Genomic DNA, 19,052 nt, shown 5'->3' with positions numbered 1-19,052 from the left:
AAGTGGGCGGTGGGGATTACCTTTTTTTATTTTTATTTATTTTTTAAATTGTTTATTAGTAATACAAATCTTACAAGCAGAATCAATTCCAATACAAAAAAATCCAATAAAAATTATACTTCAAAACTGAGCAAAACATATCAGTGTTTGAGTATATTATAACACAGTAACAAACTAAACAGGAAAGCCATGGCTTGAAAAAAAAAAATAGATTAAAATAAATAAATACTAAATAAAAGGAAGGTAAATAAATACAATTTGCGACTCTTATCTACTCACAACAAGTTTAGAGCAGTTTCTACTACGACAAACCAACTGAAACACAACCGGAGGTGAAAACTCTGTAAAGGGCGGGATTTCATTTGATTGACAAGACGTTTTAACCAATGAATGTGTTTCATTGTTTCACAGGATCCAATCAGTTTACCGGGTTGTGTAAGTGGGCGGTGCTTGTGGGTATCACTACCGGTGGGTTTCCCTAGTTACCCACATGGAAACGGATTTTCCTGTGTTTTGACTGAGTTTCGGCGCCGATTGTGGCGGCGTGAGGAACAACCGGAGACATTTAGGACACTTTTTACACACCTTGACGCTTCTTTGTAGGTTTTTACATCGCGGAGTTGTAAAAAAGTAACGCAACAATGAAGATCGAGGAGGTGAAAAGCACAACTAAAACACAGCGGATCGCCTCGCACAGTCATGTTAAAGGACTCGGGCTGGACGAGGCCGGGAACGCTAAACAGAGCGCATGTGGTCTGGTCGGTCAGGAGGCAGCGAGAGAGGTGATATACGTGTTCATCTGCACCTGTGTCATTATTTTATTAGTTTAATTAGTGACTTATAGAGCTAAGACATTGCTTGTAGTGAAGATTCAGCTCAATTCCTGCGGTAGCTCTAGTGCACCGACATGCTAACTGTAGTTAGCACAGTGGTGTCGCTGTTTCGCTCTCAGGTCACAGGATAGTTTTTTTCCCTCTCCTTTATTGACAAATTTAGTGAACAGACAAACGAATGGGCAAAGTTATTAATATATATGAATGTACAGTCAAATGAAGAATAGAGCCTGAGGAAATATAATTATCAGGATGTTAAAAAGTGAGCTCTAAAGGTTTTAACTGTCATCGCGTTTTTAAAATCAGAGCTGGTTTAATGTGCTGCTCAGTTTCCTCCTCAAAACTCATAAACAAAGGGTTAAAATGACTAAAATTGACTTTGTGAATATGATATTTACATTAAAATGATCAACAGATCAACTCTTTAGCTTTTGGTGCTGTTGTCGTGGAAACCAACCAACAGTATAATGTTATGTGATACATCTTAGCATAGAAACACTGACAGAGCAGCTGCACCACTGACTGATTTGTGGTGGGGTTTTTATATAATTTATTATTTTTGGTGAAAGACTAAATGTATAACAGGGTTCCTACGCAAGTATGGAAAGTATGGAATAATATGGAATTTGATTTTATACATTTCCAGGTCTTGAAAAGTATGGAAAATGGAAACTCTTGTATGGAAATATATTTATCTTAATACTTATCTGGGTTCGGTCTTATTCACAGTATTATTTTTGTATGCGCTATTGTACCTAGCTACAATCTCCTGGAAATGATTTGGTTACATAATGGCATACGAATTCAGAATAATGAAAACAAATGATTAATTGCATGATTTATTAACATGATACACATCTACTTACTCAAATGTCACAAATTATTTAATTTTTCTTTTTACTGAGACGCTGCAAAAACTCAAAATCTTTCCAAGAATATTTGTCTTATTTCTTGTCGAAATGTCTCATTTCTAGTTGAAATAAATCTCTTTCCACTTAACATAAGACTCATCACCTAAAAATAAACTTGTTTTTAGACCATTTGCACTTGTTTCAAACAAATTTTCACTTGAAATAAGTAGAAAAAATCTGCCAGTGAAAGCAAGTTTTTTTGTGCTTGTAATAAAGAAAGAAAAAACTTGCTCCACTATCAAGATTTTTCTACTTATTTCAAGCGAAAAATATGCTTGAAAGAAGTAAAAAGTGTCTAAAAACAAGCTACTTTTTGATGTGATGAGTCTTATTTTAAGTATAATGAGATTTGATTTGACTAGAAATGACATTTTGACTAGAAATAAGACAAATATTCTTGGTGAGATATTGAGTTTTTTGCAGTGGAAGTCCGGAAATTAGGGTCTGGAAAAAGTATGGAATTTGGACATTTAAAATGTGTAGGAACCCTGGTATAATCAATGGATCTGCTGTGTATAGATACAGTAACAACATTTTTTTTAATACTCTGCCACTATAATAACACACACTGACAGATTAACCAGTTTCTATATGGAAATGATGCGGAGACTGAAAATTTTGGATGATTTTACTTAGTTCAACTAAAGCAGCTAATGATAACTGGAGAAAAGTCAAACAAGCTGTATTTCCAGCCAATCAGATGAGAATCTGCTGCTTTCATCATTTATAATCCTGAATATATTGTTAGACAGTAGACAGTTGGTCAAGTAAAACAACTCAACTCAACTCAGATTTTTTTTGTATAGCACAAAGTGCTGCACAACATAAATACAGTCCAGTGCCAGCAATATAGATAAAAACCGCATCAATTACCTACATAGATTAACAATAAAAATTAAGGCAATAAAAACAATCACTAATATGAGGTAAAACAAATAAAAGCTATACTAATAATTAGGCTAAATAAAAATAAAAAGTCATGGTGTCAAGGTGAGTTGTGTGATTTAAAGTGCTCCAGGGTTTGAGCTACTCTAATGTGTGTGTCAGTAAACAAGACATTTTTAAATGTGTCTAAACTCTTTTGTACAGTTGTACATTTAATATGAAAAAGAAGGATAGACCCCTTTAAGATGAGCAATCTTTATATTGGTTCATCAAAAAAAATTATCTGATTAATTGATGCAGTGAAAGATTTCTGTGGTAAGAGATTAATTAATTAAAATAAATATAGTTTTCTACTTATTGCGGTTTATTACCACTTCATTTTGTCTACACTTTATTATTGTTTATCAATAAATAACAAAACACTGTATGTGTTGTCTCTGTCCAGGCCTGCGGCATCATCGTCGAGCTCATTCGCTCCAAAAAGATGGCGGGCAGAGCGGTGCTGCTGGCCGGGCCTCCGGGTACAGGGAAGGTGAGAGTTCAGTGTTTAATAAAAACAAAGGTCAGACTTTACTGAGCGTGACGGATTATGACCTTCACACCTTTTATCTGCCCCCCCCCCCCTCCTCTCAGACTGCCCTCGCCCTGGGCATCGCTCAGGACCTGGGGAACAAGGTGCCGTTCTGTCCGATGGTCGGCAGCGAGGTCTACTCGTCTGAAATCAAAAAAACAGAAGTGCTGATGGAAAACTTCAGGAGAGCCATCGGTGAGTTAAATAATATACAGCTGCAAATTAATAAAGTAGAACATGATGGAGGTCAGAGTCTGAAGCTATTGAACCTTTAAACCTCTGCAGGATTAGAGCGTGACACCATCACGTTACTGGAGTGAACTTTCTCACAAGATTCTAATTTTCTGATACTGAATTTTTAGGTTTTCATAAATGTAAACCATAATCATCATCACAATTAAAAGAAACAAAGACATGAAATATTTTAGTCTGTGTGTGATGAATTTCTATAATATACAAGTTTCACTATTTGAATTGAACAATTGAAATAAATTAACTTTTTGAATGGTATTCTAATTTATTGAGATGTGCCTGTAGATCATATAATTCCCAGATAAGTCACTGAGGCTTTTAAAATTGTTTCAATGAAGAAAAAAAAAAGCGTAGCAGGAATTTAAATAATTATTTTCATTCTAAATGTTGGTGTTTGACTTATTACCACATTGGCAGCAGGTTCCTAGCCTGATGCATCAGCCGCTTATTTCATTACATTTCATATAGCGTCTGAACACGAGCCGTAGAGATTCGTTTGCTTCCGGGAGGCGGTTGCTTCCGTTTGCTTGGACTAATCGCTGCTGCTTGGCGGTGACGTATGCTAAAAACGTCTTTGCCCTCCAAAAAATTCGTCAAACATGCTTCTTGTTCTGGCTTTAAGTCTTCAATATCCGGAATAGTTTCAAGCACAGAGCGTATAGCTTCGCCGACATCCATCTCGTCAACTGTTTACCGCAGCTTGGGAACTACACCGGTATTTAAGTTTGGGCGCTTCAGTTCAACGTCATCGCCCGTCATCGCCACATCTGCTCGCTGATTGGTCCTACCGTTTTGGCGGACGGAGCAAACCGAAACGCATTGCTAGTTTCCTGACTACATGGTTGAGGCAAATGAAATTCGCCGGAACCAGTAGGCGGCGCCAGCCTGGCTAGCAGGTTCCTGCTACAAGAAAAGAAAATCTGAGACACAGAAACAGTCAAAATCATATCAACCTAGTCTGAAACTGAAAAACAAAGATCTGAATGAGAAGAAAGATTTGAAAATCTCAATGTGGAACTGAAAAATAATTGATCTTAAATATCCAAATATATACGAAAATGTGAAAAATGAAAATAAGAAATGTATTCAAAAGAACTGCAGAAGTGAATTAGAATTATATTTAACCTGAAAAAACTTGTTGTACACTTGTTTTTATTTCTAATACATTGATGTATTTCTCAAAATTTGAGATCAAAACTTTTTTTTTCAGTTTAAATACAAAACTTTTGGCCCCACTAAAGCTCCACAGAAAACCATCTGGAAACCTTGATAATAAAGAGAGCAGACCTTTTCTACTGATCGGTACTTTCAGCCTGGAAACAGAGACCTCTGCCTTTAAAGGGACAGCGAGGAGTTTCTATTTGGTTATAAAAAAGTCTCATATTAATGTGGATGAATCTACGTTACCACTTGTTAATGGGCCCATTTTCGATAAATATATCGTTTTGTCTCTATCGTTATTTTGTTATTATTAGTGGTGGTGGAAATGCTGGGCGAGCCGACCAGCGTTTCTTTACTTTCGGTTTCGTGGCGAGTCATGAGAATAATGCCGCCGAATGGCCGTTTATGGTCGGAACTACGACGGTATGTGATCGTCTTCCAACCTCTGACTTTAATTCTTCATGAATGAAAACATGAGTCTGTCTTGCACCGGTCAAAGAACTTCACGGTGCGCGGTGGCTCATAAATGTACCGTATTTTCCGGACTATAAGTTGCGTTTTTTTTCTAGTTTGGCGACCTATATTCAGAAGCGACTTATATATTTAAAAAAACCTACGCTATGACCACAAGAGGGAAGCAAGGCTTTTATTTCTAAATCCCTCCTCATTCAGTAGCTCATCTTCATCTTCCTCACGTGCTGTTCTCCTCGCTGCGCTGTCTGACCTGTCTCCGTTGCGCTGTAGCGCTTCACTCCCAGTCAATTCAGAGTATTTTCACAGCGTATTCTGCGGCCCGTCTTCAGTCTCTGCTCCGGTCCCGACAGTGCTCCGGACACGGAGCAGAGAGCCAGGTCCGACAGTGCAGGGCTGTCCCTCTCTGAAGCAGAGGAGAGGTCGGCTTCACTCCCATCCGTCTTCATAGACAGTCCACAAAGGGTTTCCGATCACAGGGTTTCCCGCAGCGCTTTCCTAAGAAAGAAAGAGCTGCCGCCTAAACTAACGTGTAAAAAAAAAAAAAAGTAGCGATATTTGCCGCCGCCGCCCCCCGTCGGACGATCGCCTTCATTCATCTCCGCATCCTCTCCGCATCCTCACACACACATAGTACACACCACAGAGAAGCGCGCATGCATAACAGCAGCGCACTATAGGTGCCGGCCTTTCGTGTAAACAAAGCCCCGGCCATTATATGAGACCCAGCTATTAATTAAATGTTTGAAAAATAAATGCGACTTATAGTCTGGTGCGACTTATATATGTTTTTTTCCTCTTCATGACGTATTTTTTGACTGATGCGACTAATACTCAGGTGCGACATATAGTCCGGAAAATACGGTAGTGTGAAAACGCTTCGCTTTTCCAAAACTCCTCGTTGTCCCTTTAACGGCTCCTTTAATCATCTAATTCACTTTATTTGCGTCTCTTGGTGTAAAGCAACCTCAGATTCGCTCCAGTCAGTCGTTGCTCAGCGAGGAGTCGGAGAGCGAGGTGTCTCTGCTCCCTCCGTCCTCCTGAGCTGAAAGGAAACACTGAGCCGATCTCTGAGCCGTGTTGAGTAGGAGAGGAAAGGGAAACTGTGTGAGCTGCTGCTTCCTGTCACAGAGGAGGAAACGGAGCTCGGACCTCTCGGCTCGTCAGCACCTGGACTCCTCCTCTGGAACAGGATCCGCAGCCTGAATGAGTCTGATTGGAGGGTTGTCATCGCCATCGTTGATAAGAGCAGCGTGACAGACGGACGCTCTGACCTCCACCTGCCACAGAGCCGCTCACACACACTCCCTCACACACACACACACTCACTCCTTCAGAGCTGCTGCATGAAAGAGCTGCAAGAATGTGATCGGGTTTCACACAGCGATGGCCCGGCGCTTCACGGGCGCACGCACACACACGTCCCCCGCCTGTAATAAAAGGCTGATACAGGGATGTAATATAAAGGCCTGATTGAGCTCTGCATGTGTGTGTGTATCTGTGTGTGTGTGTATCTGTATCTGTGTGTGTGTAACACTGTGATGTCGCCTGGCTGCAGGGCTGCGGATCAAAGAGACGAAGGAGGTGTACGAGGGGGAGGTGACGGAGCTGACCCCCTGTGAGACCGAGAACCCCATGGGAGGCTACGGCAAAACCATCAGCCACGTCATCATCGGCCTGAAGACGGGGAAAGGCACCAAGCAGCTCAAGGTCAGAGGCACAGCTGGAACTGGAACTGAAATCTGTGTTCAAACTTCAAACTTCAAACTTTATTTATTTATATAGCACCTTTCATACATATAAAAATGCAACACAAAGTGCTTTACAGTGTTAAAAGACCCGACCCTTTATTTATTTATTTACACATCAGTGTCCAGCAACAACTGATCCTGATCAAATCATATAAAATCTGTTTCCCTGAAAATTGATTCACAGACAAAATCAAACTCTATCTTCTTCCTCATTTGCATCCAAACTAACTCTGTTGTTTCCAGCTGTTTGATCAGCACAACAATATTTGATTTCTGCTTTTTAATGTCACTGACAAATCCTGACACTGATCATAGTGATCATCAGATTTCTGCAAACTTGCCGAAGCCATTTGTATCAGTTTCTCAGGACGGCAATCACAGAAGAAAATTTAATTTCAAACTATAAATGATGTCACGATTTTAGAAGTCCTTGGTCTGATTATTGTCAGAGAAATAATCACCATGTTACGATTATCACGATTATGAATGTGTAAAATCAAATATAGTCAATATATACTTACAGTACATTACTAATTATTACACAAGCAATTTAGTATATGGGACCAATTATTAATTCCCCCAGGGGAAATGTTTGAAATAATAAAGTCATTAATTGTCATCTATACCAATTTTTTTTTTTCCATTACAAACGATAGGCTAACATTTAAATTCCTAGCAATTCAGTGTTATGTTAGATAAATGGACCGTTTACCTTTACCTAGTTGCACATCTGCTGATACAGCTCTGACATTATCTTTTTTGGAAAGTGACAGTATTTAGGAATCTTTATGATTAACTAATTGTGGTGTTTAATACCACGATTAATTGAGAAAATAAGTAATCGTGACGTGATCACTATTTCAAACGCCAAATTGCAAAGACTAAGTTAAAACAAAAACATTTGTATTTCTGTGGTGGGTGTCAAAATATGGAATTCCTTCACAGTCAAAAACAAAATTCTGTACAAATATTTTTCAGTTGTAGAGGATGTATAAGCTAAAAACAGGGCAATTACATAAAACATGTAATAAATAAGAAAGAATAGTTATGGGTTTTTATTTGTATATTGTTGTAAATCGGTTCATTATAATGGCATTTCATCTGATGTCAGTATTTTCTTGTTTTAAGAAAGGAGCAGTTTTATAAATTCTCTTCATCCTGCTGCTTTCTAATCCCAGGACTGGAATAAATAAATAAAATGAGAAGTTAATGAGTATTTATAGATATAGATATAGATATAGATATAGATATAGATATAGATATAGATATAGATATAGATATGGATGTGTTTATACACACTCTTATCTGGTTTCTCTCCTCAGCTGGATCCCAGTATTTATGAGAGTCTGCACAAAGAGCGAGTGGAAGTGGGAGACGTCATCTACATCGAAGCAAACAGTGGAGCTGTCAAGGTATCAAGACATAACTACATCACTACATCACCTCCATTTATTATCTTATGTTTTTAATTCATGTTTTTTAGTTCAGAATTTAAATATTTCATCTCCAGACTCTGAGTGTTTTCTCTCCTCTGTCTCGTCCGTCCTTCATGCCGTCGTTCTTTCATCTCTCCGCTCCGCTGCCTTTCTACTGTACCGAGGAATGAGGGTCTCATTCCTGCTGCTATCTCCCCCCCCATCTCCCACAATCCCTCTCTCCCTCCCCCAGCAGCAGCAGCAGGAGAGGGGGTATATGGGGGTATATGGGGAGGGGGTTGTGGCCTGTGTTGACAGGCTGCGATGACGGCTCCTTTAATCAGAGCAGGTGGGCCGAGGTTCAGGTCGGACGAGGCTGGACCACACATTTGTTCCTGTTGACAGGGTCTCCTGACCTGAAGCCTTTCATCCCCCGGCCTCCTCATGTCCTAGTGTCCTCATGTCCTAGTGTCCTCATGTCCTTGTGACCTCATGTCCTTGTGACCTCATGTCCTAGTGCCCTCTCCTCTGTGTGATGGACGGCCAGCGTCTTCAATCACACACCTGCTCTGCCTCTTTGTATATATTTTATTTTAGTGCTGCTGTCCCGATTAATCAACTTAGGCCCCGTCCAGATGAATACGCGGCTTCACTGAATCCGATCTTTTTCTTAATCGTTTTGAAAAAAATCTCCGTAAACACGGCATCTTTTCAGAAATATCTGCGTCCACACGGATCCAGTGAAAACGACCCAAAACGCTGTAGTACCTACATACTGCAGGCGTGTGTGGAGCGCATGGAGCGTGTGTGGCGCTGCAGCGCTGCCACACACAAACACTTAAAGCAGAAGTGAGTGATCCGGTCGTTTTCGCTAATGCTGCGTTCCAGGCAGGCTTTTGAAATCGTAAATTACAGCTTCAAGTCACAACTTACGACTTTGTAGCGTTCCAGGCAACCCACTCGTGTTTTTCCGACCTGTTTTACCGGTGAAAGTCACTATAACGGCCACTCGTAACTTCCGACCGGTGAACTCGTACCAGATCGAACTGGTACCACTTCACGGTCGGAAAAATACGAGTTTCCTTGAACGCACCATAACAGTCCTCGTCGCTACGTCACCACATTCACGGCGTTCCTTGGCTGCACACACAGCCCTGCATGCCGTTCTCTCTCCTCATTGGATAAAAACTGTAGGATACGATAAATGTTTTCTCTTCGGCTCAGAGCAGAGCAGAGGGACTGACAGACCCGTGTTTCAGTCCAAACACTCTATGTAAGTGATTGCTGTCGGAAGATATAACTATTTAAGACTTATATTAACACAAATATATCACTCACTTCTGCTTTAAGACAGAGAAGAAGACGGGAAGCCCCCACTGAAATTCAGGAGAAGAAGTCCCCCGCTGTATTAAACTCAAACATGGGATTAAATGTTGACATGGAGTCGTGTCAGAGTAAATATGACGATCAGTGATGATTAAACGGGCGCGATTCAGCCGCAGCGTCTGAGCGACCTGACGGTAGTCGGCCGTTGTTGTTGTTATGTCCATAGACTGTCAGTGTCAGGGATGTGATTTTTCCGGATTTATCCGGAAATCCGGATTTTTAGACATGAAAATGCGACCCTCGTAAATCATGCAAATGATGCAAATGATGCAAAGGGGGGGGGGGGGGGGGGGGGGTAGGACCGTCGGAGCGCCCGACCGCCATTATCCACCATTTAACCCACACAGCCATAGGTGTTGATATTGCCCCGACCATTGAGCAGTAACACAAGAAGACGTAGCGGCGGTAGTCGGTAGTTTTCTCTCTCTCTCTCTTTTTTTTTTTTTTTTGCAGCGGTAGTGTTTGTTGGAGCGGCGTGGTGCTGCACGTGACGCGCTGACGTTAGTGTGTTTACATTTACGGCGAGCATTAATTCTCAGTCCGATCCCGTTAAAAAAAAAAAGAAAAGAAAAGCCTGGCCTCACCGAGTCATATTCTCGGCGCGAACCCGGCTCGAACCAGCGCATCCGGACGGGTTGGGCCCGTTAATATAATACATCCATGGTTGGGCCGTCCATGCTACTTATTAGAGCCCAAAACAACAGTCCAGAGAGCCGAGGAACAGAGAGAAACAGCACAGTGTGAGTGTGGACGCGAGGCCGATCCGATAAAGTATTTATCCGGATTCGAAAAAAACGGATTCGTGTGGACGGGGCTTTAATCAATGACGTCGGTGATGTAATTGCGTCGACACGTACTTTATCGACCTGAATATAAGACGGTATTTTTTCCGTTGAAAAAAGTCTGAACTGAACAAGACGAGTCGTCTCACATTCGGGGTCTAGAAACGACCAAAACAATGGAAGACGTCAAAAGTGTGGAAATATTTTAAAGAGAAGCCAAATGACTTGGTGCAGCCTTTGCAACGGGAGATGGCGTACCGCAGTGTTTTCGTAGATTTATAAAAAATAATCGCTAGATTAGTCAAAAAATGAATCGATTGATAATAAACTGAAAAAATAGTCGATGGATTAATGGGGAGAAACACTTGTTTAGGACTCATTTAGTCCTATTTCATTTTTTCATCATTAACAGGTTCTGTTTGTTCTCTGTCTCTGCAGAGACAAGGTCGCTGCGACACCTTCGCCACAGAGTTCGACCTGGAGGCGGAGGAATACGTCCCGCTGCCCAAAGGAGACGTTCACAAGAAGAAGGAGATCGTCCAGGACGTCACGCTGCACGATCTGGACGTAGCCAACGCCAGACCTCAGGTACACAGGACAGTAGCATCCAGTTACAGGTTGTTTTACAATTGCTAAAACACATTTTGCTTGAAACCTCCTCCACTTTGTTTTCTCCTAACCTTAAACACAAATCTAAAACTTCCAACTACATTCACAAAACCCCAGAGTTTCCATCAAAGTCAAATTATCATCTCAAAACCAGCTGAAAACCAAACACTGTGCAGGTTAAAACATATTCACCACAGAGCATTCATTAGACACTACAACAAATAATTTAGGACACTGCAGCATCCAGCAGGTTGTTACGTAACAGAAAATGCATTTAGCAAATAATTATCACAATCAAAGTGATACCTACATTCAGCACTTTAATAAAAAAAATTGCAGTAAAATCCAGACTGGAAAGCATTTACGAGAGATTCACACTAGGACATAGGACTGTGAAAACAAACATAGACAGATAGTAAGACAGTAGGTTAAAACAAAAAAAGATAAGAAGGACACTGTCCGTAAACATCTAAAAGGAAAAACCACGTGCAAAACATTTGCCCTAAAAATATTAATTGTGGGTGCACAGTAGAGAGTTTCCATGTTGAGCACCATTTTTAAAGAGAAAAGGGTTTAAATAACAGTGTTTACAGTTTTACAACACAAGTGTACACAGAGTGAAATGTGGTTAGTGACTGAGAACGTGTTTAAGGTTTTGCAAAAGAAAAAAAACAGCAGATGAGTTTTGAACAGTGTTTAGGGAGTGTTTGATTGAATAAATGAGCTTAAGCCACTGAGAACTTGGTTCAGAGAATAATGGGTTTTAGTGTTTTAGCAGCTGAGAAAAACTGTAATAATAATAAAACTAACGGCTGACTGTCTGGTCTCAGGGCGGACAGGACATCCTCTCCATGATGGGACAACTGATGAAGCCCAAAAAGACAGAAATCACAGGTTTGGATAAAACAACAACAAACTGCAGCTGCTCTGGTTCAAACTAAAGTTTATCAGTTTGAGTTCATTCTCTTTTCTCCTCCTCCGCCTCAGATAAACTGCGTTCAGAGATCAACAAGGTGGTGAACCGCTACATCGACCAGGGCGTGGCCGAGCTGGTGCCCGGCGTGCTGTTTGTGGACGAGGTGCACATGCTGGACATCGAGTGCTTCACCTACCTGCACCGAGCGCTGGAGAGCACCATCGCCCCCATTGTGGTGTTCGCCTCCAACAGAGGAAACTGTCTCATCAGGTCAGTCTCTCTCAGACTGATCTGGTCTGGGTCAGATCAGGGTCATTAGAGGTCACTAAGACTAAAACTAGCTGTGAAAAAATAATCTAGTAAACTGAAATAAACTGAAATAAAACTAGAACTACCTCCAACCTCCAGGTCTCGATGCTAAACTGCAGTAAAGTAGAGTCAGATAACAGCAGCTTAGTTGTAGTTTTCTTAGAGATGTCTAAAGCTGCAGGAAGAAAACGCCACAGCTCAATATGGGACAACTTGGAGTACGACCCACAGGTAGATAAGAGTCAATGGAACCTGATGAGGACTGATGGGAACATTATACAAATCCTATAATTTCCTTTCTTTCCAAACTTGATTTCTTTATTCTGTGTGAATTGTACATTTGAGTTTGTATCTTTGAACCAGGCACAATAGTGAAATAATTTGAGCTAACCCGTGATAAAGTAGAGAAACCTTTGTTGTTTTGGTTGATGTTGCTCTTTTTATTTAGTTTCTTTAATTGATTTAGTCAGGTCATATACTTTGTACTTTTACCTAAGTGTTGCTCTGTGTTACCTCTTAAATACCTGAGGATTTGAATGCTGGGCAATAATCTAGCTTCTGTTGACGTTTCCTTTGATGTGAGAGCACTTTGGTTTATGTATATCATTGGAAGCATTTTTGAAAACTCAATAAAGATAATGTTGGAAGAAAAAAAAAAAGGGAAAAATCCCACAAATGTGGAAGTTGGTCTTCAGAGGTCTGACAGAAACTTTCTCCTAAAACCTGAAAAACTAAAAGTCTAAGACTAAGACTAAATAAAAACTAAATAACAACTTGTCAATTCCTCTAAAATAAAAACTAAACTAAAACTGATACATCAACTCACTAAAACTAAACCGGAATAAGAAACTGAAAAACTAAATAAAAATAGAAACTAATGAAAATGTTGAACCTATAATAACCCTGGTTCAGGCGTCCGGTCTGTCCTGTTGTATTAACCCTGCGTTGTCCACCAGGGGGACGGAGGACATCAGCTCTCCTCATGGGATCCCTCTGGATCTGCTGGACAGAGTCATGATCATCCGCACCATGTTGTACACGCCGCAGGAGATGAAGCAGGTGAGTCTCCGTCTGTCCTCCCGAGACGTACTGGGATGTGTCGTCTGTGTATGAGTCATGATGATGATGATGATGATGATGATGATGAAGACCAGGAACCTGGACCGTGTTGCACCGGTCCTCAGATCGCTGCTCTGGCTTCAAAGGAGAGACGTCCAGATCTGACTGTTGGTCTAAACAGTAATTATTTTCTGTGAGGCGACCTTGAGTGCCATGAAAGGCGCCATACAAATAAAATCTATTATTATTATTATTATTATTATTATTATTGTTATTATTAAAAGCCTGAACGGTCTTAGACCAAACACATTCTACAAATCTGAACTATTTATTATTGTCTTTTGAACCCTCTTTTACCGGCTTATTTCTCTCTTTTGCTTTTAAAAGTATTTTTTATTGTCTGTTATTCTAAAGTATCAGGGTTCCCACGCGTCCTGGAAAACCTGGAAAGTGGTTGATCAATTTTCCAGTCATAGAAAATCCCAGAGCTCTGTTTGACTTTTTCAGATCCCTAAGGATTTCTTTTCCAAAGAAAAGACTAGTGAGAAAACTTTAAGTTGATGAATGTTTCCAGTGTTGGATCACGAGCCTGAGTGTTTTCTCTGCTGAGTGACAGATAGAGAGCAGGAGCAGCCTGGTTTAAACACAAAAACAACATTTTTTTATGTTGTTTTATGATAAGTTTGTGGCTCTTTAACTTATCTATGAAATAATCTTTGACATGCTGAGAAATTATGACAGACTACACATCTTTAAATCAGACTTCTGTGGCTGAGAGAGGAAGAAACATAGAAACAAACTGGTACAAAATAAGGTTCAACTTCTCCAAAGCCCGACTGGGACGGGCGATGTGTTAGTGTTTGGTGTGATAACATGTCTGTCAGACTGGAGCAGCTGGAAACGTCCTGGAAAGTGATGTTAAGAAAAGAGTGGGAACGCTGAGTGTTTCTGTGCCTCTATAAAAAAGCACTTTGTCTGGTGTATTAAATGTTCTATTCAGATAAATCAGCCTGATGAGACCGTGTGTGTGTGTGTGTGTGTGTGTGTGTTTGTAGATCATCAAGATCCGGGCTCAGACTGAAGGCATCAACATCAGCGAGGAGGCTCTGAGTCACCTGGCAGAGATCGGCACAAAGACCACGCTCAGGTAGAGTGAAGGATATATAAGATTAATAATAATACAGTGTATACTATACAGCTCTGGAAAAAATTAAGAGATGGTTTTTACTATTTGTAGGTTTGTGTTTGAGTAAAATTAACTTTTTTGTTTTATTCTATAAACTACTGACAACATTTCTCCCAAAATTGAAATAAAAATATTGTCTTTTAGAGCATTTATTGGTAGAAAATGACAACTAGTCAAAATAACAAATGATGTTTAAAGTCTTTTCAGACCTTGAGTAATAATAATGCAAAGAAAACATGTTCATATTCATTGCTCAACAACACAACACAAATATTTTAACTTGGGAAGAGTTTATTAATCAATTTCGGTGGGGTAATGTCAATGTTTAATCCCAGCAGTGTTTTTATAAATCTTCTGTCTCATTAAGTCGAATGAGTTGTCTGAGTTTTTTTTAAACTAGAAACTTAAACATTTGTAAAAGTGGTCCCTTAATTTTTTCCAGAGCTGTATATATATGACATAAACCTATAAACCTGTGGATATGAACCTTGCTGCTCTGCTCGTTCCCCCTCAGATACGCGGTGCAGCTGCTGACCCCGGCCAGCCTGCTGGGCCGCGTGCAGGGGAAGGAGAGCGTGGAGCGGGAGCAGGTGGAGGAGATCAACGAGCTCTTCTACGACGCCAAGTCCTCCGCCAAAATCCTCCAAGACCAGCATCACAAGTTCATGAAATAAAACTGGATTTATATATTTTGTCTTTCTCCTCCTCCTCCTCCAACACGGCAGAGCTGCTGTTTCCATCCAGATGTTACTTCATGTCTTCATCTTCTTCAGTGTTTAGTTTGTTTGCGTTGCCTCTCATCCACCTCTGCCACATTAACTGCAGTAGTTGTGTTAAATTTTAAGTTTTATTCATTCCATTTGTTGATGATTGAAAATAATTTTTTGAATAAAAAGGAAAAACAAGAACTTACTCAAGTGTTCTTTAATCTTTATGGATTTGTGGATTATTACACTTTACTGACATTTACTAACTGAATTCAGATTTGTGCCACAATGAAACATTTATGAGATATAAATATAGAAACACACATCATTAGTTCTTTTTAATATTACATATATCGTGTTTTCTGCATCTTTAAACAGTGAGTGAGAAGAAACCACAGAATTTTCTCTTTTAAAGAAGAAGATGCATGTGTTTATTAGTTTAATGTAAATACAAAAATATCTCCTGACTGAACTGTTGCAGTGTAAAAACAACACACTCACTGATGTGACTTTAAAAACAGCTGGGAGCAGATTGTCCACATGGAAACATGGAGACGTCAGCTCAGACTCTGTGACCTCTGGAGCTCGTCCAAAATGTTTCTACTTTTGCTGCTGCTACTTTTTCTTCAGCGGTCGAGTCGATCGAGCGTTGAGAACAGTTTCACCTCCAGATCTGGCGCCGCTGAACACGGAGGGAGCAGTTTTACCCGCCTTCTCTGTGTGGACGCACAGGAAACACAGAGTTAAACAGGAATCTCCCATCATTAACAACCCCCTTCCTCCCCCTCCTCCCTCCCTCCTCTCTGTATATGGAGTGGAAACTTGACTTCATCATGGGAAACACCCCTCATGCACTGCAAAAACACAAAATCTTTCCAAGATTATTTGTCTTATCTCTTGTCAAAATGTCTCATTTCTAGTCAAAACTAAACTCTTTCCACTTTAAATAACACTCATCACCTACAAATTAACTTATTTTTAGATCATTTTCACTTGTTTCAAACAAATTCTCACTTGACATATAAGTAGAAAAATCTGCCAGTGAAAGTAAGTTTTTTGTGCTTGTAATAAGAAAGAAAAACTTGCTCCACTTTCAGATTTTTCTACTTATTTCAAGTGAAAATAGGCTTGAAATAAGTAAAAAGTGTCTAAAAACAAGCTACTTTTGATGTATAACTATGTATATGTATACATATACACTTATTTTAGGTATAATGAGATTTGTTTTAAAAAGAAATAAGACAAATATTCTTGGTAAGATTTAGAGTTTTTGCAGCGCACACACACACACACTCCTACACTGTCATGTCAGATACAGAGAGAAAAACAAGACGGCTGCATCTGAGGGAATGTGTGTGTGTGTGTGTGTGTGTCTGTGTGTGTGTGTGTGTGTGTGTGTGTGTGTGTGTGTGTGCTCACCACACTCCTCCATCACTTCGATGGTCTTGCTCTTTGCTGGACCTAAGAAGCCCAGTTTGTTCCTGCCTTCGGTCAGATCTTCCTCTGTGACCTCAGGACGCTGCAGCTGCTCATCGTCGTCTGGACCGAGCTGCAGGAGGAGAAGAAGAAGAAGATGATGATGATGATGATCAACATACCAGAGATCAGACTGAACCATACAGTATATTTAACCGTTAGAGGAGCAGAATCCTGCAGACTGACCTGTGACATGGTGGTTCGCTGGTCGGAGCCTCTGGTCTCTCTCAGCTCAGACTCAGATATAAACATGAAGCAGCAGAGATTCTCCACTGACACAATAAATCTGCTCTCAGCACTAATACATGAGGCAACGGCTGCACAGACTCCTCCTCCTCCTCCTCCCTCCTTCTCCTCCTCTGTCTCTCTATGGTCAGTGATGATGATGAGATCACTGCTTTAACCGGTGCTGATGCATCTTCTCCTCTAAGATAAATGACAACCTCCTCCTCCTCCTCCTGCTCCACAACAGAAGCAGCAGAGTTCGGTCTGTTCTGCATCACTGCTGCAGACAAGAAGCTGTGACCTCAACACATCAAACTTCAGCCCATGTCAGTTTATCTGATGAAGAAGTAGAAGGAGAAGAAGGAAAGGGAGAACAATAAGAAGGAAAGGAAGAAGAAGAAGAAGTGTAGTGTAACATTTTGTGCATGCTGGCTTATATAATTAGGGAGAACAAAAGATGTGTAGGCCCTATTATGTTACCTATATAATCAAAAGTGTGTATTTCATTTATTATACAATCTATGTTTTTCTCTTATCTTCATATCGTTTTTAACATTTGATTACTCTTTGTTTGAGCTCCTGTTGCTCGAGGCGAGGCAAGGCAAGGCGAGGCAGGTTTATTTGTATAGCACATTTCCGCAACAAGACAACTCAAGGTGCTTTACGTATTAGCAAAATGAGAACATAAAAAGCAAACATTATTTAAAAACAGACAAGAGAAAGAACAGGTATAAAAAGAAGTAAAACAGAAAGGGAGAGGGAACAACTAAAACATAGTAAAACAAAAAATATATATATAAAATAACATAATAATGTTACAGTGCAGTTAATGAAAGGCGTCAGCAAACATGAAAGTCTTCAATGTTGATTTAAAGGGTTCTGGCAGACCTGCAGGTTTCTGGGAGTTTGTTCCAGATAGTGGGTGCTGCATAGAAACTAAATGCTGCCTCACCTTGTTTACCTCTGACGCTAGGTATAGATAGAAGACCAGTACCAGATGATCTGAGAGGTCTGGATGGCTCATAGTTGACTATAGAAGGTCAGAGATGTATTTTGGCCCTAAACCTTTTAATGCTTTGTAAACCATCAGCAGTATTTTTGAAATCTATTCTGTGAGTGCAGTGCAGAGATCTGAGGACTAGGGTGATATGGTCCACTTTCTTGGTGTTAGTGAGGACTTGAATATCCTCCATAGAACCTAGATCTACATGTACGTATGCAGCTGTTGAACCTCTGTGACCTTTAGACCTGTATATAAGCCATGGTTAAAAGAATAGTTCACCCAAAATTCAAATTTCACTCATTATCTACTCACCCTCATGTCGACTAAGGGCTGGGAGAAGTTTCAGAGTCCTCCGTGCCTTCTCTGAAGTTACAGGGGGTCTCAGCGTAGCAGTGCATGTCCATATAACGGTTGCAAATGGATACCACTTTTCGGACATTACATACGAGCACTATGGAGGTATTTGGATGTTTTTTGGTGTGTCTTTTTGTTACGAAGACAGTTGGTATCCATTTGCAACCGTCATATGGACATGCAGTGCTGCACGGAGCCCCGCTGTAACTCAGAGAAGCCACGGAGGACTCTGAAACTTCTCCCAGCCCTTAGTCCACATGAGGGTGAGTAGATAATGAGTGAAATTTGAATTTTGAGTGAACTATCCCTTTAAGAAGAATGAAACCAGTCATGTCCTGTAGTGAGCTACTTGGGTCATGTCTGTGTCTTTTCCTTTACTTTTCTTTGGACACGGCTCGGGTTTTGTTGACTGTTAAGTGAATAAAACCCAACTCGAATGCATCAAACTCTCTCTCTCTAGTTTACTTTATATTGGTGCATTAAAATACTATTAAAGAGGCAAAAGGTTGAACTTAATATCCAGCCCATTTCGGGTTTGAAGACACATCAGAAGGAGAGGGAGAAGAAGAGGAGGAGGAGGAGGAGGATGAAGAGGAGGAGTTGAAGCGCTGAATCAGTGCATCATTGCATTGCCTTAGATTAGAGGAATGCTGCTCCACCTCTTCCTGCTCGTTCTCCATCATGACATCATTACTGTGCCTCCGGGAGCTGAAACCCAGCAGTGATCAGAGCCGATGAAACGAGAAACAAACACAACGTTTCCCAGCAACACGTCAATAAAACTGTGTGA

General features: G+C 40.5%; 2 protein-coding genes across 2 annotated transcripts; one reads left to right on the top strand and one right to left on the bottom strand.

Annotated features, from left to right (window-relative positions):
* The first annotated feature begins 478 nt into the window (after nucleotides 1-478).
* On the top strand, nucleotides 479-15,399 carry ruvbl1 (RuvB-like AAA ATPase 1). The gene is made up of 11 exons (XM_083971852.1): nucleotides 479-782; nucleotides 3,075-3,161; nucleotides 3,263-3,395; nucleotides 6,643-6,794; nucleotides 8,158-8,247; nucleotides 10,857-11,006; nucleotides 11,858-11,921; nucleotides 12,015-12,213; nucleotides 13,209-13,311; nucleotides 14,367-14,458; nucleotides 15,012-15,399. The coding sequence occupies exons 1-11, from the start codon at nucleotides 642-644 to the stop codon at nucleotides 15,169-15,171; spliced, it is 1,371 nt and encodes a 456-aa protein (XP_083827978.1). The 5' UTR covers nucleotides 479-641; the 3' UTR covers nucleotides 15,172-15,399.
* A 416-nt stretch (nucleotides 15,400-15,815) lies between these two features.
* Nucleotides 15,816-16,982, bottom strand: mustn1a (musculoskeletal, embryonic nuclear protein 1a). Its single transcript, XM_083971885.1, has 3 exons — nucleotides 16,867-16,982; nucleotides 16,624-16,753; nucleotides 15,816-15,920 (listed from the first exon to the last, which is right to left on the bottom strand). The coding sequence occupies exons 1-3, from the start codon at nucleotides 16,930-16,932 to the stop codon at nucleotides 15,820-15,822; spliced, it is 297 nt and encodes a 98-aa protein (XP_083828011.1). The 5' UTR covers nucleotides 16,933-16,982; the 3' UTR covers nucleotides 15,816-15,819.
* Between the last annotated feature and the right edge of the window lie 2,070 nt (nucleotides 16,983-19,052).

The sequence above is a fragment of the Trachurus trachurus genome, assembly GCF_905171665.1.
Source record: "Trachurus trachurus genome assembly, chromosome: 5".
Classification (NCBI taxonomy): domain Eukaryota; kingdom Metazoa; phylum Chordata; class Actinopteri; order Carangiformes; family Carangidae; genus Trachurus; species Trachurus trachurus.
The sequence above is the reverse complement of the archived record's forward strand: the minus strand, read 5'-3'. Positions and strand labels throughout refer to the sequence as shown.